Source organism: Acinonyx jubatus, chromosome B4 (genome assembly GCF_027475565.1).
Source record: "Acinonyx jubatus isolate Ajub_Pintada_27869175 chromosome B4, VMU_Ajub_asm_v1.0, whole genome shotgun sequence".
Lineage (NCBI taxonomy): Eukaryota > Metazoa > Chordata > Mammalia > Carnivora > Felidae > Acinonyx > Acinonyx jubatus.
Genome location: NC_069387.1, coordinates 103689927 through 103716347, shown reverse-complemented (window position 1 = coordinate 103716347; position 26421 = coordinate 103689927). Strand labels below are relative to the sequence as shown.

At 36.1% G+C, this 26421-nt stretch overlaps 1 protein-coding gene across 1 annotated transcript in view; it reads right to left on the bottom strand.

The window, feature by feature from the left end:
- Positions 1-26421, bottom strand: part of TMTC2 (transmembrane O-mannosyltransferase targeting cadherins 2) — a 397388-nt gene that overhangs the window by 188310 nt on the left and 182657 nt on the right. The window contains exon 3 of the mRNA XM_015083452.3: positions 16981-17809. Within this exon, the coding sequence (XP_014938938.2) occupies positions 16981-17809 (829 nt within the window). The remainder of the gene's footprint in view (positions 1-16980; positions 17810-26421) is intronic.

The window sequence follows — 26421 nt, the reverse complement described above, 5'->3', positions numbered from 1 at the left end:
CAACAGAACTAAAAGATCTTACATTTTCATTAATATGCAATGTCACTTACATTTTTTTTACATTTTTAGGCCCATATATTTGAGTGATGCATTCATTTCATAAATGTACTTTTTTTTAAGTACAGTTTTATTGAAATAAAATCTCTGAAATTCATCCAAGAAATTATGATGAAGCCTGAAAAAAATATCTCATTGCTTTTAAAGTCCATACTTTAATAGACAGGGTACACACATGAAATCTGATTCACACTTTAAACTCTGAAGTAATATAATAAAGCTCTTCTTTGAAGTACAAAAAATGTTAATTAGTTATTTCTAAAATCTCTATGTGGCTTTTAAAAGTTCTTCCCAATAGCATCTCAAAATATTCAGAGTATTCATCTTATTTTTGAAAACGAGTGTTATAAGAAACTGCCTTCATTTGTGAGAACTGCAGTCTCATCTCATGGCCTTGCCCTGTAGTACTCTGAGCCTATGCAGAGGAAAAAGTGGAGGGAAGAGGAAGGAGAGAAGAAATTTTAAAATAGATTATGATAATAAAGATAGTAAGAGTACTTCCATTATTTAAAGCTTACCATATGCTTTGACAGTGCCCAGAACTTAGCCCAATAAAAACCTCTGAGGTATATTACTACACCCATTTCATTGACGAGAAAACAGGAGTTTAACTCCCTAAGTAGCAAAAAGTTACTGACAAGGCAGATCCAGATATTTCCATGCATCAGAATCTACTTAGAGATAAAGCTGTCTCACACTGTCAATATTGAGTTTGAATATAAAGTAGAATAACCTATTATAATACTCAATATTTCTACGTATTTAATTGAGGGACTGGAGTATAATATGAAAACAAAATAAATTATTCAAATGAGTCATCAGCCCTCAGAACCACTAGGAGCAAAAAAAATCCTCCAGGAACAACAAAATAAAGCTATCCTGTACCCATATTTCATGATGTATTTTTCATACCACAGAAAAATTAATGCCAAACAATATATTAAGTGTTTTACATTTCTTTGGGAATATAATTTTAAATGTCATATTTTCCAGTTAACTTATTGGCAATAGAACACTCTGTAAACAAAAGGTTGTTGCTCAAAGATGCTGGGGACTCGGGTACATTTATCAAGATCTTGTAAGTGCCCTGAAGATGCCTTGCACGGAACAGACATTTAAAAAGCATTGTTTAACAAGCACATGATTTATTCCCCAGGACTAAGCATACAGGATGATTACATGTAGGGAAAGCAAACAGCTACTTCTCAGTATAAGAGAATCAGCTTTAGAAAATCTGACCTATGAAGTTATCTTATTTTCGAAAAGAAAACAAAATTTTTCTGTTGAAATATCAGGAAGTGAAGTAGTTAGAATAACTCTTAACATCTCAAGGGCCCTTCACATTGATATTCAACTGCATCTAAAAGGTATCCACTTACGAAGAAACTTGACCTTAATTCACAATGAAAGCTCCTCTTGTACTTAGTCCACAATCTGCCACAGTTTATTTTATGTTCCTTGAAAGGCAGAAGAACAATTAAATATTCCCATCTTGCTAAAGTTGTTCTAAAGAGAAAATCAAATGTGAGCTCCCTCTAGAAATGCTAAGTGATCTACAGCAATAAATACCTCCAATTTTTTTTTCAAAACCCTCATTCAAATACATGGTATTTCTAAGTTCACAGACTAACTTCAAACTTACACTATTGCAATTTCCTATCTCTTGACAGATTTCACAAAATCCATGGAGGAAGATTTGAGCAATTTTTTCAAGGATATTTTCACTTTTACTAAAAGTCTGAAGACATGTATACTTACTTATCATAAAGGTTAAAATAATTTTCTTATGACTTTGGCATACAGCACTCTTCAAAAAATTAGCTAAGATGAACGACTCCCTTAATATTATGATTTAAATTTAAGTTACTTACCATTCAGGTCTACAGAAGCAATCATGCCTGAGAGTGATCATATCAGCATTTTCATTTCACTGGTGCAATGATCAGGGTCACCAAAATCATTAAGGACACTCACTTTGGACTTCTGCCCTCAGCTGTAACTTATTTTTACCTTAGAACTTTAATATAGGTCTTTAGACTCTATCTCAAAACTTGAGTTCTATGTAAAGATCTGGCAGAATTGAAACATTAAACTACAAAAAATAAGGTAATAAATCCTCAATTTTGTTTCCTCCAGTATGAGTTACCTGTTTGAAATCAGAATGCTAACCACCAAAAAGGGTTAAAAAATTGAAATCTTGCCAGTTATCAAAGCCGGACCAGGTGCAAAATAAAATAAATACAGTGGTGCCTAATGTGTCTGGTAAGAATTATGTCCATTCAGATGACAGGCCTAAATGTTGTATATATATTAACTCTTAATCCATATAATAAAGAAGATTATCATCAGTTAATCCTAGAGGAGGAAACTGAGTCTCAGGGAAGTCAAGTGACCTGTATAAACTAATAAAGGTAAAAGTTATGTCTGTCTCATTCCAAAGCCCTTGCTTATAATCACTATGGAACACAGGACTTTAGGTAAATTCTCCAAAATGGGATTACCAAAGATATAACTTAAGTATCATTTTAAGTTATAAAGGTTAATTATGTTAAACTTTCTCACTTGAAAGAGGGGGAAAGAAAACTGCCAAAGGAGAATTACAAAGAGCCACATAACTGCATGGAACTTGCAATAAGTGCAATATATACATAATATTATATGTGTGTGTGTATATATATATATATTGCAATGTATATATATATAAATGCAATATATATATACATGCAATATATATATATATATATTATATGTATATATATATTTTAAACTACACTCCTTCCATTAGTAAAGACCATAAGGGAGTCAACATTTGTAGCCTGGGCTTTTTACTAATTATTGATAGTCACTCCAGGGAAATAAAAGTCCTTATAAGATGACAAGAACTTATTTTTCCTATAGCAACGAAACCTTGAATTATTACAAGAAAGAACATATTAAGTGGGTAAAAGAAAAGAAACTGTCTAGTTAAGATGTAAAGTGAAAAAGCAGACATAATGTAAAGACTATGATTCATAGGATACCAGAATTCATACCATATACTTTTATGTAATTCTAATTATAGCAATTTTATAATATGCAATTATTTCCTCGTAGTTCTGTATCTTTAGTTACTTCGGATGAACCTGAAACTAAATTTATTCCTATAAAGAAAAAAACAAGTATTAAAAGTGACATGGTAAAATTTAGTAGCCCAATAACATGTTAACACTGTCCTGAAAACATTGTTAGTCACTAGAATATCTATGTGCATAGTACAATATCCACATATAAAATTCAGAGCAGGTTTTTGCATTTCAACACATTTAGAGTTGTTCCTTAGCATCTTAGCATCTGTCATCTCTACCACATTCCTGACACTGATGATGGGCCACCCCCATATCTATAGCCCAGTGTCTGTTACCAGTTCCACTCGTGATCTGCGCTGCTGGGTCTCCCCTGTGCCTGCCTTTATTCATGAACTTCTCTCATCTGTGGTCAGAAGTTTTCCCATGGACTCTCCATTAAAACAAAACAAAAAATCTGCTCTATATCCCTTTCTAATGGCAACGTGCTGTCTGCAAAGTTTCAGAATAACTAACCCACAGTACTATAATAATATCATAGTAAATACAACTGCATTTAGAAGTGTAATGAATTTGGAAGCACCTAAACCTTGAGTTTCTCCTCAGATCTTAAAAACAGACCCTTTTGAGCCTGTCACACTGTTAAAAGTAGACAACAAAAACACTTGGTGAATATATAATCCGGCACACCACATACAGTGACCCTGTTTACATAAGAGGCTACTGATTCAGTGCAGGCTTTTTAGAAATTCCTCAAATCTGACTGATCTCTCATGAAGTCAGACTGAGACTGTGAAGTTGTTCAATGGGCACCTTTAGATTGATTATAAAGAGTGGCTGAGTTGCTTCTGATTTTGTATCAGAAAGAGAAATGTCCCAAAGAATCCCTTGCTTCTATCATGGGTGCCATTGTCTTAGTCTGGCTCAGGTCTGAAAGATGAAAACTGCTTAGGAAAGCCAAGAGTTTTTAAACAACAATATCAAGAATCCTAAACAACTCCAGGGGGGAGAAAGAGAATCCTTTTATTTATTTACAAGGGGATCTTTTGTTCTCCTTTTTTAAATTTTTTTTAATGTTCATTTATTTTTGAGAGAGAGAAAGAACAGTAGCGGGGGTGGGGCAGAGAGACAAGGAGACACAGACTCCAAAGCAGGTTCCATCCAGGCTCGGAGCTGTCAGCACAGAGTCCAAGGTGGGCTGGAATCCAAGAGCCTTGAGATCATGACCTGAGCTGAAGTCAGTTGCTTAACCAACTGAGCCACAAACGCATCCCTCCTTTGTTCTCTTAAAATCGAATCTCATAATCTGCTTTATCTCATAGTGAATCCTGTCATCATTGAATGATGATGCCATCAAATGGCCCAGGTTAGTTTCCTACTAATGGTCACTAAAAGGAATTTTGATGTGGAAATGTAAAACAAAATACCCGAAACCAAAGTTTTAGTAGAGTCCTGTTACCAATTAGATCTGGGTATACTCAAGTAAATTACTCGAATCTTCCATTTCTTATTAGCAATAGTAAAAGCTGTAATTTAGCAAGCTTGAATTGTGGGCCACACCCTGGCCTGGATCTGCTACACACACCCTGTGTGGTACTGCACACTCACTATACAGATCAGCAACTTGAGTTTCAGAGGGGTTGAGATAACACTATAAGAATAATGAAAACAGCTATTAAGAGCCTGGGTTAAGATTAGGTTGCACACCTACCTTACTGCAAAATCTGCACTTTTTGCCATGCTATTTCTCCTTAAGCATTCTGCCTCTCAATTTTTCATCTGTGAAACAAGTGTAAAGATGCTTGCCCAAGTTAAACTCCAGCATGACTGAGATGATGAAATAAGATAAGAGATATATATTCTGAAAAGTACATTATTATGGAAAAGGAATGGTATTTCATTATCATCTATTAGAAACATAACCAATTAGATACACACTTTTATAGGACGTCTCCTATATTCAGGATCTCTGAGTGTGCCATCGAGAACTATATTGCCAAGTAAATCCAGGCCAACAAAAACAAAACTCAAAAGTTTTGAAATCGTCAAGTTCATATGTTATCCAAAAAAATCTGCTTCTAAATAAAAACATAGTACATCTCAAATATAGTATATCAGGACACTATTTCATACCTTACATTAGCCTCTCTATATTAATTTTTGACAGTCACTTTTATCAACTCAGCAGCTAGTACTGAACATTGCAAAAGTAGAGTTGATACTAGGGAAAAGGGGCTTTAAAAATATAATTAGTAAAAATACAAATTTCAATAACCCATGTGAGTAAAAAATATTTATGCATGCTAATAAGAAAAAAAGAACAATTATCTATTGAATATGAAATCTCTAAAAACACTAATTACCTTTGCTATATGCACAAATCTTGGGCAACTATCATTTTAAAATATTTTCCTGTATTCAGCTGACTATAACAACAGAATAGAGGGAGGTTAATTGTCTTTGCCTTTTTTTCTGTACAGTTCATGAGATAAAGGGCCTTTTTTTTTTATTTTTTTTTTTAACGTTTATTTATTTTTGAGACAGAGAGAGACAGAGCATGAACGGGGGAGGGGCAGAGAGAGGGAGACACAGAATCGGAAGCAGGTTCCAGGCGCTGAGCCATCAGCCCAGAGCCCGACGCGGGACTCGAACTCACGGACCGCGAGATTGTGACCTGAGTTGAAGTCGGACGCTTAACCGACCGCGCCACCCAGGCGCCCCGCTGTGTAGCCTTTTTAAAGAACCTTTATCTCGGGGCGCCGGGGTGGCGCCCGCTGTGTAGCCTTTTTAAAGAACCTTTATCTCGGGGCGCCTGGGTGGCGCCCGCTGTGTAGCCTTTTTAAAGAACCTTTATCTCGGGGCGCCTGGGTGGCGCCCGCTGTGTAGCCTTTTTAAAGAACCTTTATCTCGGGGCGCCTGGGTGGCGCCCGCTGTGTAGCCTTTTTAAAGAACCTTTATCTCGGGGCGCCTGGGTGGCGCGGTCGGTTAAGCGTCCGACTTCAACTCAGGTCACAATCTCGCAGTCCGTGAGTTCGAGCCCCGCGTGGGGCTCTGGGCTGATGGCTCAGCGCCTGGAACCTGCTTCCGATTCTGTGTCTCCCTCTCTCTCTGCCCCTCCCCCGTTCATGCTCTGTCTCTCTCTGTCTCAAAAATAAAAAAACGTTAAAAAAAAAATTAAAAAAAAAAGGCTACACAGCAAATACTTCAGGCATTTTTGCATCACTTGAAAAACATGATATTGAAACGAAGAATGCTATTTCTTGTTTAACAGACTTAAATGTACAATCCAGAACACTGTACTTCCAAACAGTGAAAGCAATCTATTACACACAAGGGTAAAATAAATAGGAAGAAAGCGAAGGGTCAATGCACTAAATGACATTATCACATCAAGTGAGGTATATAAGAAAGAGAAGGGCTGGTTTAGTCTCCGGAAGTTCTAATCTTAACTAGCTGGCATCACAGCAGGGGATTCTCAGAGGCTATTACAGGACCTTTTGCAACAAACACATCCACTGGGCACATATGAGTGATTAATGAACATTATGACCTGATGATTAGATTATGTGGTTTGGGGGACATAAATCTGTATTATTTTATCCATGAGTCTTAAAGTAATATTGACGTGCAAACTAATTATATGTCAAGTTGATTAAAACCCATAGAGAAGCTATATTTTTTAAAATTTTTAAATATTTTTTTTAAGTTTATTTTGAGAGGAGAGAGAAAGCATGCACGTGTACAAGTGGGGGAGGAGCAGTGAGAAGGAGAGACAGAATCCCAAGCAGGCTCTGCAGCATGTGGGGCTCGAACTCATGAACTGTGAGAGCATGACCTGAGCTGAGATCAAGAGCCGGACACTTAACCAATTGAGACACGAGTGCCCAGAGAAGCTGTATTTTCCTATCAAATAATCAGAATTGAGGTTAGGATTCACTTTTTTTAAATCCAACCTTTTAAGTTAAAACCTCAAAAGTAAGTATCTACTCTAGGTTCAATTTGGGAATGAGAACCAGTAGCCACAACCAAAGCATGATAGGCCTCAGAGCAAAGCACCACATAACCTCTTACTTCTAGAATCACATCCTAGAGCAAAGAGGCATGGCACAGGAAGGACTTTAGGGATGGTATCGCCTGCCCTCAAAAATGATCTAAAAAATCATTATCCTAATGTGGAACAACAAAAGATACTTTAAAATCCCGTATCACTGCTTCCAAATAATAGAGTTTCAAAAGCAAAAGCAGTCTCAAATATATCATTTATTTTTTTTTAATTTTTTAATGTTTATTTATATTTGAAAGAGAGAGAGAGAGCAAACAAGCGCACAAGTGGTGGAGTTGCAGAGAAAGAGGGAGACACAGAATCCGAGCTGTCAGCACAGAACCCAACGCAGGGCTCGGACCCACAAACTATGAGATCATGACCTGAGCCGAAGTCGGAAGCTTAACCGACTGAGCCACCCAAGCGTCCCTCAAATATATCATTTAGACTGAAGATAAGAAAATACAGAATACAAAGATTTGTACAATGTCATTAATTAATATGCTCATATTTTCATTACATAAGCCTGGAAACTCCCTTCTACTTTAAAACTGTTACGGGGCGCCTGGGTGGCGCAGTCGGTTAAGCGTCCTACTTCAGCCAGGTCACGATCTCGCGGTCCGTGAGTTCGAGCCCTGTGTCAGGCTCTGGGCTGATGGCTCAGAGCCTGGAGCCTGTTTCCGATTCTGTGTCTCCCTCTCTCTCTGCCCCTCCCCCGTTCATGCTCTGTCTCCCTCTGTCCCAAAAATAAATAAACGTTGAAAAAAAAAAAAAAACAACAACTGTTTCAACACTCATACAAATACAGACAACACTATTCAATCTTAACCACTAGGGTGACCCTGACTTGAAGCCAGCCTTGGAAAATATTCAGATTATTAAAAACAGAGTTAAGTAGAGAAATGAGGTATTGTATATTAGTATTGCACACCACCAAAGTGTATTTGTAAGACTCAGAGAGTAAGCCAACTGATGAAGTAAAAACCGATAATCTATCAACGTATCAGAGACCTTCTGGTCTTTGCTGGTCGCCTCATGATACATAATTGAAGAAATTTATTCCCTTTCCCCAAGAGAAGAGAAGAAAGAAGAAAAACGATTTCTCGCATTTATTTTAGAAGCTCCCAGTTGCAATACACAGAGCCCCAAACATTATAAAACTGTGAGCTTCCTCTCCCATCCAGAAGAACTGCACTCACAGAAACAGTGCATTGACATCTCAGTAATCCCTGTTTTTGTCAAAATGTGACTCTCAGCTGTTTTACTAAATATCTCATCCAGTTCCTTCTCTCTAAATTTAAAATCCCTAGAAAGTTTCCTAATTAACATGTATGTCTACACTCCTTCCAAAAAAGATATTAATGTTGATATTTTAATATAATATCCTGTGGCGTTTTACATAAAAGAATTGAATTATGCTGTTTAAGATGACTGAATGAATGTTCAGAGGGGCAGCTAGTATTATTGGGAATTAGAATCCTAAACTCCTAAATGTATGACACAATAAAGCCTCTAATATAGCTCTGCCTTCCAGATGGTCTTTTTTTTTTTTTTAATTTCTCTCTACTATTTAATCAAATTGGATTATGGTTTCTTACTTGGAAAACAATATTATTATCTTTTAAATCAAAACTTTTAATATGTTTTATCCTTATTTAATTTTTAGTACACTAGTTAATATGTATATTCCTGCTAGATCCCCCTGGCTGGTAATATTCATATTCCAAAATAACATACAAGTTTAATACTAATATGCAAAGCTAAAAAGATGAGATTTCTAATTTAATACCTGTATGTAAAAATAGGGCTCACACTTTGTCTTGGCCATCTTCCCAATAGAATGATATATAAACATTCTCCTACAACTAACCCTTTTTCAAAAATTATTATAAGAGTTGGAACATCTCAGATTTTTCCATAATCCCGTGAGACTGAACTGAAATCTTTTAAATCCATGATCACCAGTGATGGGTGGATAATAAAGGCTAAACTAAAAAACATGTTCTGTTTGTTTTCTTAAAAACCTGCAGTATCTGCGACATTATCTGTAACTTATTACACCAGGAAACAAATAGATTTTACCCCTCTGTGATTTATAACAGTTAAATACCTCTAATTTCATTTTGTATTAGTGCTCTGATATACTTGTCAGCTTACTTTAGTAGCTTGGTTCTCTTTTGTTAAAAGAGAATTTAAAATTTCAAAAATACTAGTTTAAGACTAAACAATTGACTCTATGCTCAAAAATAACTTGTAATACAACTAACCATTTCTTAATAGATGCCAGATTTGAAATCCTTTCTCAGCCTCCCCATCCTGGCAGCAGGTGGAACACAATGTCCAGACATCCCCTCCTTGTACAGAATGCATAAAAATGCTAGATCAAAAAATAAAAATATTTGTTAAGGGATGTATTAGTTGGTAGGAAAGTTAAGGGGAATCCCTAGGTCTAGAAACTGCTTGCAAGCAGGAATCCATAAGGGTAAACAGCTCTGAGGATGTCATTCACTCTGCATATGTGACGTTATGATGAACGAGGCCTTGGGCTTTAATCAGCTTTAAGTGAGAGTTCAGATTGCAGAAACCACATAAACTCAAGCCCCTGAAAGCAAACAGCCTAAAGAGATGAACTAGACAAAATCAAACAAATGAGCAAAAAAAAAAAAACAAACCTCAGAGGAGAAGGCAAATGCATTCTCTGTCAAAAATATCTGGACAAACAGAAAAAAAATAAATAAAAAAATTCCCTGGGAATTCCTATACATAAATCCACCTTCACAAAGTTTGGGGCAACACAACATCTGTTGTTCAAATCCTCTCAAAGTAAAAATATGTTTTAAACTAATCTTGCAACAGAGATTTCCAAAAAGATAGTGTGAGAACATTATGTATAGCTTTGTGCAAATAAATTTGAAACTAGTTAAACTGAACAAGATCCAGGAAGAAAAAAAAAATCCTGAAATCGATCCAAAAGTCAATCTTAAATGTTTTCAAAATCATGGAAGAAATGAAGAAAGTAGAATAAATTATGTCCACCTGTAAACAAAACCTCAGGCTCAGCCAGGTTTGCAGGTACATTCTGCCAATTACAAAGAAAAAGGTAACTCCAGTTTTACTCAAAATCTTTCAGCAAACACAAAAGAAGTAATACTCCCAAACTGATTCTGAAAGATTAATTGATTCTAAAACCAGAATACGATAGCACAAGATCCGAATTGCCAATCTCATTCAGGAACATGGGTAAAAAACAAATTTAGAAGAATATAAAAATGGTAACACATTATAATTCTTGGGTTTACTCCACGAATGCAAAGTACATTCATTAGAAAATCTATTAATATAAATCATCAAATTAACAGATTGAGTGGGGGGAAATCTGTGACATTATCAATATTAATTCCTAAAAACAAACCTTAAGCTAGAAATAAGAAGAAAACTCTACAGATAAAAGCATCTACAGAAAAACCTGCAAAATGCCCATAATTAATGGTGAAATACTAAAAACATCCTTTTTTGAACAAGAATGAGACAAAAAATTTGCTGTCGTCACTTCTGTTTAACATTGTAATGGAGGTTCTAGCATAAAATAAAAGAAATTAATCAAAAGAAACAAAACTGAAAAAAGACGAATGGGGGAAGGTCTTCAAAGATACTGGTCTAACGTGTTCTTAAGCTGTGAAATGGCTACTTGTTTTGGTAGTATTCTTTAAACAGTATGTATACACACTTCTCATCTTTTCAGATATATTTAGGAAAAGCAAAAATGTTTGCATTTTAAGTATCAATCACAAAAACTAGTATGGAAATCAGAATAATTTAACTTCATATTTGTTTTAATAATATGCTAGTTTGAATTCCTTTGAAATATAGCCACTGGTAAAATGTATTCAATCTAAGGCAATATTAATTTTAGGTTTTAGAGTTTTCAAAAGCCCATAAAGATTCGAAAAGTTTTGTTATGGATAATTTTAAAGACAGGGTAAGTAGTGTGTCACCTGCTTCATATTGTGGTCCAGTATTTTTTTTTCCCCCATACAACTGTACTTGGGGTCATGAGAGCTGGAACTAAAGAAAAGATTTATATGTCACTTCCGTTCTTAGAGGCAAGGAAACCTGATGCTTTGGAACGTCTGTAGCTACCCCATCCCAACTAAAAAGCAACCACTGATTCCTTCAAAACTCAAATGTTTTAAACTGGCCTTATTTTTTAACAATTTAACATATTTATTTTTTAAAATACTTTGGTTGAGCTAATGAGACATTTTCATTTTATTCTTGCCACTCCCATTATTTTATATTTTAATTTTCTACTCAAGAGAGAAGAGATGGACTGAGGTGAAGCCACATAGAATTTCTCTACTCTGTGGAAGCCTGAATTAACTTTGTAGTATTTTTCTCGCAATCAGCCCTTCCTGGTGCTTTTTGCTAGCTCTCTCCTATCACAGCTCTCTGTTAAAAGTGAAAATCTGTATTTTACAGCTTTTTAACCCAGGCCAGCTGGTCTTAAGTAAAATGCTACACTCATTGCCCTTCCTGACTTTACTGCTAAATTTTATTTTTTTATAAAAATTTAAACCCCTTTTAAAATATTTTCATCTTATTTCAGAAATAACAAAATAAATTCCCGAAGAAATACAGGAACATTTACTATACAATTTCAGTGTTAGCTGTTTAAATGCTAGCAGTTCACCACAATTAAAGAAGACACTCAACTAGAGGTAAACAAAAACTCAGACCATAAAATCTACAATGAATTAGTCAAGTTTCACATGACTTGAAGGTTTAGATTTCACTTAAATTATGAGCTGTTTCCTACGTAAAATGCTATTCCCTCAACACACTTGCTGCTTGAAATCAGAAACTACATGGGGTTGAAACAGCACTATCAGTTTTACATAATTCCAGGAAGAAAGAAAAATTGTCAAACTCCGTATGGCTGCAACAACTATTTTCTATCCTTTTCAATATCAAAATGGGCAGTGTTTGTCATGTGCATAAAGAGGAACTGAATATAGAACCCTTGGGTAATCACCTTTAGAGTTTTAAATATGTGTGTCATTAAATATACATCACTTATATCATTTCACATATTTACATTAGAAACAGACATTAAAATAAACTTTTGGACATAAAATAAGCTTTTGGACAAGTTTTCTTTGGATTAACCCTGTTTAATTGCTCCTATTTTTCAAGAAATTATTTTCAAACAATTAAAAATCATAGTCATGTTGTTTAAAGCAAATTGATAGTTAATAAACAAACTCTTCTAAGGAAATTACTTGATTTTTCTAATCTATAACTTAAAAAAATTTAAATGCCTTTGGGATACCAGATATGCCACCTATATGCTATCATTCTTTGTTAAGTTTATGTGTTCACTGATCTGTTCCTGTATAATAACTTTGCTAGTCTGTGCTTATGACCTTAATGAATAAGGAAGTGGGCAAGTAGTTGGTTTTAAGGAAGATGGTGATGAGCTTGAGGTACTGGCAAAACATCCAAGTGGAAAAGTTCCACGTGGATAAGAGGTCAGGAGGAAAATAATTTAGAAATTCAATTACACATTTACCAACCCCCTACTATATACACCGGGAAGTGTTCTAGAATCTATACAAAAAGGAAAATAAAGGCAATCTTTGGACAGAACCTTGAGAATGAATCAATTTAGGAAAGAGGCCATCCTACAGAAGAAAGAGCTGTGGAAAATGAGAGAAAGAAAATGAAAATTGGGTAGTGCCTTCAAAAAAGCCACAGTAGCAGATCGATGGCACCCAATTCTCCAGAGAGCCAAACATATGGGGATTTAGAGAAAGCCAGAGGCCACGAAGAAGTGTGATCATACATGTAACCACTTTTAATGAATTAAAAAATGGTTTTTTTCAAGCAGATACTAATCAATATGGTTTCCAAAACATGTTGTTTTAAACACACACACACACACACACACACACACACACACACACACACACGCCCGCATACAAACACTTTCAAATATTATGTGTGTTGCTCCTTAAAGCAGTCATCAGAGAAAATTTCCTCTTTCCTAAGCACAAAAATGCAAAGAGTCATTGTGAAATCAGCAAACTACAGTAATCAACTATGTCTAGTATTTTCCTGACATTATCAACCACATAATGAGACAGGACTTGTGGTTTACATAGTCCAAATCAGCTATCATTTCTCCACCATCCAGATTTAAACCATAAATTAGCAGCACAGTCACTACGACAGGCTTCACCCATCATCATTTGCATCCAATCAGTTAATGACTGGCAGCTGTCTACAGGACCCATTACTGAAGGCAACAGCTTTAATATATAATGCTTCATGAGGCTTCAAATCATATTCTGTTAAAGCACATGGTAGACTGAAGTGCTCTAAAATTTGCAAAAGCTTTCAAAGGAGGGGGAAAAATAACTCAATGAAATAACTGTAATCTCTGACAACCTTAAAAAGGACTGGCTTTAAAGGGTTTCTAATCTTTTGCTAGACTCAAATAACAGGAGACTAAAAAAAAAAAAAAATTACCTAAAGGAAGATCACTACTAGACTCAAATAACAGGAGACTAAAAAAAAAAAAAAAATTACCTAAAGGAAGATCACTACCAGTCTCATAATTCCTAAGGAAGTAATCATAGCCAGCATTATTATTAGCATGTTATAAATAGAAAAAAATAAAGAACCTAGTTTTGCCTTGTATCAAAATGGAAGCATATGGCACAGAAGGGACTCATGGAATCCCAAACTACCTCCATTTCCTATTCTATCCCTCTTATTATGAAGTATATCTCAGTTCCTTATCTATCAACAGCATAATATTTAACACTTTCATCTTCTTCAGTGCATATACATTGTATCTCTAAAACTGATTATAAATTCTTCAGGGAGAAAGACTATGACTTTCACATTTATTATTCAATATATTCATTACAGAATGCCTTCTCTTCTCTAACAGGCAAGAAAACAGAAGCAGGGAGGTCAAGTGAGAGGCTTTCCCATGAAAGATGATGGTGGCTTGGGCCATAGTGGTAGTAGTGGAGGTGATAAAAAGTAGCCAAGTTCTGGACGTATTTTTAAAGACAGAGCCAAGAGGAGTTGCTGATGAAGCGGATGTCAGTGTTAAGAAAAAGAAGAGGTATGGATGACTCTAAAATAGTGGTCAGAGTTGCTGGGAAAATGGAGTTACCATCAACTGAGATGGTCAAAGCTGTAAGTAAAACAGGGGTACAGGTGATGGTGATGGGGTTGCAGGGCGGGAAGAGGGGAGGAGTACAGGGTTCAGGAATTCAATTTTTTTTTGAGAGAGAGAGAACAAGTGGGGGAAAGGGGCAGAGGTAGGGAGAGAATCTTAAGCAGGCTTCACACCCAGCACAAAGCCAGACACAGGGCTCAATCTCACCATGGTGAGATCATGACCTGAGCTGAAATCAAGAGTCAGATGCTTAACCAACTAAGCCACCCAGGCACTCCCCAGGAATTCAATTTTTGAGGTTTCAAAGGACTCATAATACTAGTCAGTGATATGTTCACTTAACTAATAATACTTAGAGCACCTAAATATTACTTTAGCACTTCTCAAGTACTAGGAAGGAGACAGGAAAATATATTGGAAACCAAGGAAATGCTTCATAATTGTTTTACTGAGTGAATGGATGAAGAATCAAGCATTTTAACCATGTCACCAAAATAATCAAAATTGGAATTATAACTGTTAAAAGTATATTAGCCAAATATATATAGAAATGTATCTGGAAAGTACCTAGGAGTTTACAAAATGCTTTTCCACCTATGCTGGGACAGGGACAGCATACTCTAGCATCTGAATATCTGCTCCTCCCTCCCCCTCCCCCCCACCCCCCACACATACTTCTTCAAGAGTAATGAAATTTGGCTGGATACTTGGCTTCTCAGAAATAAGATAACATTTTCCAGCCTTCCTTGCAGCTAGGTGTGGCCAATAGTCAGTGAGCACACATGGTGTGTGCAATTTCCGTGATACACTCTTAAAGAGAATGGGTACACCCACCACTTGCACTTTTTTCTCTCTTCCTGTTAGCTGAAGTGCTGATGTGATAATGAGCCATCTTGGACCATGTGGACAGGGTGACACTACCGAGATGGCAAGGGAACAAAAGAGAAGGAGCCCGAATCCTGAAAACCCATGGCGCCATCTTATCAGCTCTGGGCTGCATATACTTAGATTGTTACATGAAAGAATAAAGCTTCTATCTTAGTTAAGCCACTGTTATCTTGGCTCCTTGTTACAGTAGGTTAACCTGAAACTTAACCAATGAATTTAATAAATCTGCAGAAAGACCCTGTGATGAAATTAACACGCTGGCTTTTTTATTTTTCATTCCTTACAATGTATCTGGTTTTAAACAGCAGGAAAATAAACTGGCCACATAGCCTTGCTTTATATACTTTCATCTACCAGTGAAGAAAAACCAGCTGAAAAGCATTCTGTGAGAACTGATTGCAACATTTTTTACAGCAAGAATTGGGTTTATGCATTCACTAAACTGTGCAGCATTCACTACCTACAAAAGCCACATGGTAAAGATTTGTTTCCACACAACTGAGGAATTCTCTGCTATGCACTAGCTCAATTTTAATGTTTCTACTCCCATTAAAATCCCTGCAATCTATTAAGTATTGCAAGTACCAACAATTACCTCCTTGTCTTAAAGAAATGAGTAGCTGCTCGCTGAACTCTTAATTGGCAATCAGATAAGGATAACAGAGTTGCTTCTGGGGTATCTAGATCTTTGCATATATATTCCAAGACCCATCAGTATGTCACTTCATACATTTGGAACAGTTTTACACTTTTTGTATTTGAATACTGGTTCAGAACTGTGTTAGAAAAAGTAGAAAAAGTCCAGTTCAAATGCTATTCAGCTACCATAATGTAAAAGATAAATAACTTTAAAAATGGTTTATGAAGAACAGAACTAGTTAGCACTATTTACCATGATATATTTCTGCACTTAGACGTGCACTTGTTTTCATTTAACTGCTCTCTGGCTTCTATCATTATTTCATTGCCTAAACCAGAGAAATCACTGTAACAGCTTTGACTACTCATTTATGCTTTAAGGGAGACTTTCTATTCTGGCTGAAGAGTCTGTGATTTGCTAAAATAGTTTTCTAAATCAAAAACAATAATGAAATATATGATCAATCTTATTGTATAGTGAAGTTTATTTCCCTAAGTGACTTAAGAACTCTTAAGTAAGAATGTGCTAGCTGCCTGGCAACATCCAGGTTATTTAGCCTCTCGGCAAAGCTAAGGGTGACTCACACTTGTATGCGCACACACTGACACCTAGAGACACAATTCCAAGATTCAGAGGTAGCCTTACCTCCAAATCTTTTAACGATGTCGATGCAAGTCGTATGCTATTTCCTCAGGCAATGTTTGGAAAACAGGAAAGCTAACATATACTCAAGAGGAACAGCCTGACTTTCATTACATGATGAAAGAGATGATGTCTATTTAAGTATTTAAAATATAGAAACCAAGCATTTTTCTCAATTCTTACGACAGTCAGTACTTTTACACACGCATTCTAATTCCTCTGGACAAATGCAGTCCAGAACGTAAGAAAATACCTGCCTATTCCAAATACGGAATTCTGGATACGTCTTTAATTGGCTGCACTGCTCATCTCTTCAAAAAATGAAATGAAAGAGAGATAGAGGTATTGTGTAAAAGGACCTTTTCCTCCTTAATACTGTGTTTTTAGGCAAGAAGCAAGGACATAAAAAGGCACAGTGAGTAAACTGTCCAGGCAAAAGTATAAAATAAAATATTACCTTTAGCTGGGTTTACTTTTATCCCTGACCTATACAGCATTTCCTCATTTTGCCAGTCTCCATTCCTGATTGCAGTCTTGAGTCCATAGAAAACAATTAATGTAGCTGTAGCATAAAAAATCAAGCTCTTGAGAAACCGCTTTTGGACTTTGACATAAAGGGCTCTGGCACCCACTGTAACAAGGAGGCAGAAGCCCATACTAGGAATATATAATACTCGCTCTGCAATTACAAAGCCCACATAGAAAAACAGGTTCGTGGCAGGAACAAATGGTATTATTAACAAAGATAAAGAAAGAACAACAATGTTCTCGGTAGAAGGAAGTTGTGTTCTCTGTGATACATTATTTTTAATGCCATTTTCTACTTTGGATGCAAAGCTGGGCTTAATCTCTGAGTTCCGGTACTCCACATCTGAATGGCAGCTATGTCCATTTGCATTCTGCTTGCCATTTGTTACAAATTTCCCATTGCATTCTCTTTCCACGCCTGGGCTCTTCAAGCCATAGTAGGCAAGGAGGAGGAGTCCAACATAGAAGGCCACAGTGTGTAGGTTTCTCCAATCACAAATTGTTTTCAGCAGAGGCACAGCATCCATTGACCAATCAAAACTGAGTGTATCTGGGCATAGCAACAGCCAAAGGTTCTTGGTTGGCAAGTAGAAGAAAGTGAGCGTCCGAGCCAAAAGGCTATCCGAATCAGCAGCTGGGTTGTCAGAGTTGGAAAAGCTTGGTGGCTTGTTTCCCATCCAGTATAATCGAGCACCCAAAAGCGAAGTCCCCCAGAAAGTTAACAAACTAATGCTGAGGAAAAGAGACAAGTTCTTCCTCTGAAACCAAAAGAGAAGGGGAAAAAATTAAGACCATCGGCAATACAGCATGGGAACACAACATTTAGAGACAAAAAGACATTCTGAAGTGGACAGTTCAAACCACATTAGGTCTTAAATACATGACTTTATTTTCATCTCCTTTTAAACAAGTTTAGGGGGAAATTTAACCTGAAAAACAATGGACTCTGGAAGCCTACTTTGTACGTGACTTTTGATGAGCATTTTTTATTTTTTCTTCTTGTTCTAAAATACCAATAACCAAAACTTCACTTTCTTGACCTCTATAAAATGGATTGAATGTATTTCCCTCTCAGAACTGTGTCAGGTTAAACTGAGACCACAGTGTAAAAGTACTTAGTACTGTGCATGGGATACAGAAGACATCTGATAAGGATCTTCTTTCACCTTGGGGTTTAGATTCTAGGGAAAACCAAGAGCAGGCATGCCCCAAAATATGGAGTATGACAAGATTCTGCTTGGCTCAAGGGAATAACAGCATTTAGCTCTGTCTATGCCAGTCCTCATTTCACTGTCTTGAATTTTCTTGCAGAATTTATAAACCAGGCTTTCATCTGCTACCCCATGCTGTCACTGACATCAGTGACATCAAACATTTAATAACACTCTTCATGAATCCCAAATTTCCCACACCGATGACAACTTTCTAAAAATAAAACCACTTCAATAATGTACTTCCTTATTTCAAGAGAAAGACGGAAGATTACAAGAGGAAGACCAAAGGGCATTCTTGCTAATGAGAATTTTCTGGCAAAGTCTTTCAACCTGAGTGAGAATTTAGTGACTTCAAACAATCTAAGTCCTGAAGAGGCAATGGAAAGGGGGAGGGATGGATAGTATATCCCAATTTTAATGATTCCTTGGTAATGCGATATCTTACTGCTCACATTGACACTGTATATAATTATACATTAATGACAACCAGAATGGTGCTTGGAAACTTAAGGATATGACAAATATTTACTTTAAAAAACAACCCACAGGGGCCCCTAGGTGGCTCAGTCGGTTAAGCATCTTATCTTCAACTCAGGTCATGAGTTTGAGCTCTGTGTCAGGGTCTGTGCTGACAGCTCAGAGCCTGGAGCCTGCTTAGGATTCTGTGTGTCCCTCTTTCTCTGCCCGTCCCCACTCACTCTCTCTCTCTCTTTCTCTCAAAAATAAATAAACATTAAAAAAAAATTTAAACAACCCACAAAAGGCAACAATAGCACAAATATAAATGGGACTACATCAAACCAAAACACACACACACACACACACACACACACACACAAACAACAACAACAAAAACCCAAAAAACCACTTCTGTAGAGCAAAGGAAACCATCAACACCACAAAAAGGCAATCTAAATATTTTCAAATCATGTCTGATAAGGGGTTAATATCCAAAACATACAAATAACTCATACAACTCAAAAGAAAAAAAAATTAATCTGATTAAAAGTTGACATAGGATCGAAATGGACATTTTTCCAGGGAAGACAAAGAGATAGTCAACAGATACATGAAAAGGTACTTAACATTCACTGATCACCAGGGAAATTTAAACCAAAACTACAGTGTGATATCACCTCACACCTGTTAGAATGGCTATTCTCAAAATGACAAGAAATAGTAAGTGTTGGCAAGGATGTAGAGAAAGAAAAAAAAAAACACTTTTGCAGAGCTGGTAGGAATGTAAATTAGTGCAGCAACTATGGAAAACGGTATGGAGGTTCCTCAAAAATTGAAAATAGAACTACCATATGATCCAGAAATTCCACTTCAGGTATTTTTACAAAGAAAACAACATCACTATCTTAAAAAAAATATCTGTTCCCCTACGTTTATTGCAGCATTATTTATAAGAGCCAAGACATGGAAACAACATAGGTGTCAATAGACAGATGAAAAATAACAAGCATGCTATATATATTCGATGGAGTATTATTTGCCCACAAAAAAAGAAGGAGGGGAGCCTGGGTGTTTAGTCGCTGAGTGTCTGACTCTTGATTTCAACTCAGGTCATGATCTCTCCGTTCATGTGATCGAGCCCTGCATCAGGCTCTGAGCTGAGAGCAGTGAACCTGTTTGGGATTCTCTCTCTCTCCCTCTCACTGCCCCTCCCCAGGTCATGCTCACTCACTTGCTCTCTCTCTTTCTCCCAAAATAAATAAATAAGATTAAAAAGAAGAAGAAGAAGAAGAAGAAGAAGAAGAAGAAGAAGAAGAAGAAGAAGAAGAAGAAGAAAAGAGGAGGAAATCTTGCCATTTGCAACAACCTGGATGGATACTGAGGACATTATGCTAAGTGAAATAAGTCAGCTGGAGAAAGACAAACACTTAACCTTAAAAAACAAAAACCCCAAAGTCACAGAGAAAGAAAACAGATTGGTGGTTGCCAGAGACAGGGATGAAAGGCTTGTCAAAATGGATGAAGGGGTGAAGATGGTCAAAGGTACAAACTTCTAGTTATAAGATAAATAAGTTCTGGAGATGTCATGTACATCATGGTGTCTACAGTTAACAAAACTGTATTGCATATTTGAAAGGTGCTAAGAGAGCAGATCTTAAAAGTTGTTATCACAAGAAAAAAATGTGTGTGTGGTAACAGATATTAACTTACTGTGGTGATCATGTGCATTATATACATACACCAAATCATATGTTGTACATGTAAAACTGATACAATGTTAAACGTCAATTATACCTCCATTTTAAAAAGTCCACAAAGAGCAATATATCTTACGCATGTACAACCTCTATTAAAACAGTCTCTGTGTATTATATGCAACTGCCATTGGATTCTCTTCCTCAGACTCTTTCTCGTTCACCCCACCTTCAACTGCTGGAAGCCACAGAACTGGTCATGGACCATCCGCTCCATCTCTGTTGTTAACCTAATGATCTTAGCAAAGGTCCGTAATTTTAAAAAATATTAATATGTGCTAATGATTCCACCTTAACCTTCCTTCATCTCCACAGTCATTTATTCAATTGCCTGTTGGGCACATTCACTTAGGTACTTCAAATTCAAAATGCCCAACATAGAACTTTGTACCTTCCCAACACTAAATAGTTCCTCCTCCAATCACCACCACAGAAGGTGGTAAAACTATGTAACCAGTTTCTTCTTTCCAGCCTTTCTCCTTCCCTCCACATTCAATCCATTACCAAGTAGTCTGACACTTAAGAATACATGCCAAATCTGTCCATTTCTCACCACCCCTTCTGTCATCATTTGATTCTCAAATGCCCTCTCTTGAATTAGCACGATAGTCTCTTTGTAACTGGTGACCCAGCACTTTTTAACATAGATTACATTGTTCCCAACTTTTAAAATCATGAAAGGGATCTTCCTCTAAGACCTTGGAAATTACCACTTCCAAAAAAAGTTTCTAATTCATAGAGTTGTGTGTGTGTGTGTGTGAGAGAGAGAGAGAGAGAGAGAATGAGAGACAGATGTATTACTTTTAAGTGTGAAAATTATTTTGAAAACTATTTTAAATATTTAAAGAAGGGGTACTTCTAGGTATAAAAGAAATGAGGTTAGAAGTTAAAAATTCAAAACAAGGAAAATGAGAAACGGCAAACAGTTGGAAATTATGAGAATTTTAAGAGATGGTATTGTTAAATATCAGATCACAGTAATGATAAATTCACAGAATTAACTGCCTCAGTGTTTTAAAACATCTGTGGCAAACTTCAGTTCAAAAGTATTTGGGGTGCCTGGGTGGCTCAGTCAGTTAAGCATCTGACTCTTGATTTCGGCTCAAGTCATGACCTCACAGTTCATGAATTCCTGCCCCACACTGCACTATGAGAGCACAGTGCCTGCTTGGGATTCTCTCTCTCTCTCTCTCTCTCTCTCTCTCTCTCTCTCCCCCCTCCCCTGTTGATGCATGCTCGCTCTTGCTTTCTCTCTCTCTCTCTCAAAAAAAAAAAAAACTTAAAAAACAGTATTTCATATAATGATTTATGGAATTTTTAATGGTAAGGGGAGTAATATGTTCATTCATCACCAATATTTCACTTTCAGGTCATTCTGGAAAAATAAAAAGGTTCAGACTCATTACCATCTAAAAATACCTTTCACAAACCCAGAAAAAGTCCCTTTTTATTGAGCTACAATTAGGAATTAAGACAGACAATGAGCCTCAGCATTTTGTTGTTGTTATTGTTATTCTTGGCTTAGTTTATCAAATCGATTCAACTCAGTTATTTGTAAGATAAGGTATGAGAGTTCTTATGAATTGCCACCACAGACTTAAAAGTTAAAACTACTAAAAATCCACACTCCGAAGATGAGAAGTCTAAGTCCAGGAAAGGGAACGTGATCTGAGTATAATCTTTGATGGTGGCATTGGGAAGTGACTGCAGTTCAATAGTGAAAACATAATGAATTCTTGAGCATACCATTAAGACTGCTGGCTGGGGCAGGCACTATCCTACTGCACACTGGATACATACCCGTGAGAAGACAGACATAGACCCTAAGCTTATAGAGTTTACAAGTTCTATTCTGTCTAGAAAAACACTTGAGGAGGAGAAGAATCACAGTGCCTTAAAAGAAAGCTTTCAAATCTAAAGAACCATCAATATTAATTGTGAACTTCTAAAAATACCGATGTCCTTGTCTGACTAATAACTCCATAGGAGATCCTAATGCAGCCAAAGCTGAGAATTGTTACCTATTTGTACAAGTCTAAATCTTAGCACTGACACTGAAAATACTGTGGGATTCTGGCTTTCATTTCACAAAGTTTTAAGGCATATTTTTCTCATTCTAAGTGAATAAATCATAATGAAATATAAATAATGCTTTCTCCCAGGCTCTAGGACAAATTAGATTCTTAGTATAATAAATGAGTATCATGAAGGTCAGGTTACAAAGGAATTGAGATCTCTGTAATAAGTGTAATTCAGAGCTGAAATATTCGAGTCTTGTTGCAATATACAGAAGAAAAAAAATTTTTTTTGCCCCGGGGGGTGGGGGTTGAGGGGAACAGGCTCCTAAATGTGAATCACAAAAGGCAAATAATACAACAGAAAAAAAATAGATTAAAAAATACAGACAGGAAATTCAGAGAAAATACAACAATTATTATAATAAACAATTATAACTCATTTCCAACAAAAATGAAAAATAAAGTAAAAAGACCATATTTCAAAGAATCTAAGTGAAAAAAAATATTGGAAAAAAAGAATTGGCTATAAAAGTATAAAAGTCACTAAAATTGTGTTGAAACAAGAATCACTACAAATTGGGAAAATATAAATTAGTTTGGTAAGAAATTTGGAAGTATGAAGATAATTAATAATTTTTGTAATCTATTATTTGGTAACCTAATTTTTTTAATGTTTATTTTTTTTTATTTTTGAGAGAGAGAGAGAGAGAGAGAGAGAGAGCTAGATAGAGTGGGAGCGGGGTAGGGGTCGGGAGAGAGAGAGACACAGAATCTGAAGCAGGATCCAGGCTCTGAGCTGTCAGCACAGAGCCCAATGCTGGTCTCAAACTCCTGAGCCATGAGATCATGACCTGAGCCAAAGTTGGAAACTTAACTGACTGAGCCGTTCGGGCACTAGTATTTGGTAACCTAGATTTAGTTACTCTCTAACAAAACCTCTTAGATCTAAATACAAAGGTTGCTAATGCAGCATTGATTATAAAAGCAAAAATAAGGAAATAGCTAAAAATTTCAAAAGTATGGAAATACATCATGGGATATCAACATGGCTCTGATTCTATAAGGCAACTAAAAGGAATAGACCAAGGGCGCCTGGGTGGCTCAGTTGGTTAAGCATCCACCTCTTGAGTTAGGCTCAGGTCATGATCTCGTGGTTTGCTGGATCATAACCTGCACTGGGCTCCACACTCGGTGCAGAGCCTGATTAATATTCTCTCTCTCCCGCTCCCACTTGCACATGTGCACGCATGTTCTCTCTCTCTCTCTCTCTCTCTCTCTCTCTCTCTCTCAAAACGAATAAACTACACATATCAACAACATATAGTATATAGACACATATATTTACATATGTATGCATATATACCAACATGAAAAATACTGTAGAGCAATTAAGTAAATGAACCAAATCATTAGATAGTAACATGACTCATGAAAACTCAGGTTGCAAAAAATGTATATTATAAAATTATATAGGCCATTCAGGAAAAAAAATCTCTTATTTTTCAGAAATGCATACAATATATATGTAGAGTCTTCCCCCGCCCCCCTCACGCATAGAAATAATTGAACCAAACATGAGATGATGAAATCTCTAGGGCAGGGCATGGAAGGAAGATGGATGGATGGATGAAAAGACAAAGATGGCTTCAAATGTGTGAGTAGTTGCCATTTATTCATGGCCCCCCAAAAAATGTAGCAGGAAAAAAAAGTTTTGACAATCTGATATATCTAAACTGACATTTCTTGGGTTAAAACAATTTTTTGAAACACAAATACAAACAAATAATATTAACAAATCTAAACGCTGGTTATGGACACATAAGTGTCTATGTGTTAGTTCGTATACTTTGCATGTTGAGTATTTACTGTAGCTATTATTTTATAATAAGTTTCTCAACCTTAAAAAATACTTTTCTATATCCTAATTCAGTCTATCTACAATTACTTTGTAATCCTTACCTTAATTTTGATAGAACATTTAATTACCCAAGAAAATTAGATAAAAATACAATGAATCCAAATTGAGATAGAAAATTATAAAACTATTACCTAAAAATGTTCTTTTAGATCTAGGATATAACAATTGGCACATCTTTGAATCCCCAGAGATCAATACAGAGCCTAACATTTGTAGGCATTCAAATAAATGATTCTTAAAAACACTGACCCTCAAACCAAAAGTCCGTTTTTTGTCATTATCTCACACATTTTAAATCCTGTTATGGTAAATCCTCTCTCCCAATCCCCCACACAAAGAATTAAATGAAATAATAATGCACAACTCCAAAGCCAACTCGGTTGTCATCATACAGAGAAACCTGGCCTTGCACCTTCATATCACAACTTTTCTGCTTGACTCCATATCTCTCCATGGAAAATACACATAAAAGCAATGACATGTTCTGGAGAGCCATGTTCCTGAGTACAACTTCATGCCAAAAGTAGAATTAGAAATGGGAAAATGATTACATCCCTAAGAAGAATCGTTATCAGATACATTCTATGTCAATTACTGAATGGACAGGATTCCTTCATGTCTTACTTTTATTTTTTAAATGTTTGCTTATTTTTGAGAGAGACAGAGAGAGAGAGTGGGAGAGGGGCAGAGAGAGAGGGAGAGAGGGGGGGGAGAGAGGGAGAGAGGGGGGAGAGAGAGAGAGAGAGAGAGAGAGAGAGAGAGAGAGAGAGAGAGAGAGAATCCCAAACAGGCTCTATGCTGTCAGTACACAACCTGATGCTGGGCTCAAACTCATGAGTTGTGAGATCATGACCTGAGCCCAAACCGAGAGTGGGAGGGACGCTTAACCATGTGAGCCACCCTTCATGTTTTAAATCACTATTCATTTATAAAATTAAGTAAGTCAGCTTTGTAAAAGTTCAATTTTTTTTAAGTTAACCTCTTAAAAAGTTCTTTAACATTAAAAGGGAAATCAGCATAAGTCTCCATTTTATTAAAAAAATAGATATATATTTCTAATTTCAAAATTTTAGAGGGATTTTTCTGAACTGTCAGATATAGAAAATTGTAGAATGAAAATCAAATAAGGATATCAAGTTCATGGTTGACATTTTTATCTCTAGTCTTTGGAAACACTAATAGAATAAAAGCTATAATGAGCAAATAATGTGAAACTTATCATAAAACATCAAAATCTTTCTCACACATCACCTGAAATATGAAGGCAAAGCTGATCAGAAGAACCTGTCATATTAACTAGTGGTGATGCCTTTATACAAGCTCTGTAGTGCGTTATTTTCTTCTATGAGAGTCTTTGCCTAAAGAAATAGCACAAGAGAAGAGCAAAAATCAACTAGAACAGCTCCCCTCTCTACTATTCAAGGAAAACTGCCGTTCACAGTGGCAGCTTCAATATTGCCTTCTGATCTCAGAATCTGTGGGACATAAAGGAAACTGAAAAGGATTATTTTATACTCAATGAAAGAAAAATGTAAACATTCTGCCTTAGAGTATTAAAACCATCATGAGACTCATTTTTGGCAAACTAATGAAAATAAATTACTTAAGCATAAGGTTCATTTAATTCCAAATTAAGCCCTTGGCAATGATAGTAGAGTTGTAATAATAAAGCAGATAAAAATCAGTATCTGAAAGTTATAAGAATAACTGAGAGAAAAGGCTATCCAGACATAACAAAAATTTAGCATCCTTTACTTTGTATCCACTATTCATCATTGAAGTCATAAACTTTCCTTATATCAATAATATAGGATTTCTCCTAGCTTCCCTCCTTCTAAAATAGTTCTCATTGGAGACTCACCCCAAAACATGAATATAAAAGCATACTTTTCTGAAAATGTGACAAGAAGGGATGCATAGTTAAAGGTATAATTAGAAATTGTTTCTAGAACATATTCATATGATTTATCAAATTTCTGCCATCACCAAGTTGTCAGGGTGTTTCCC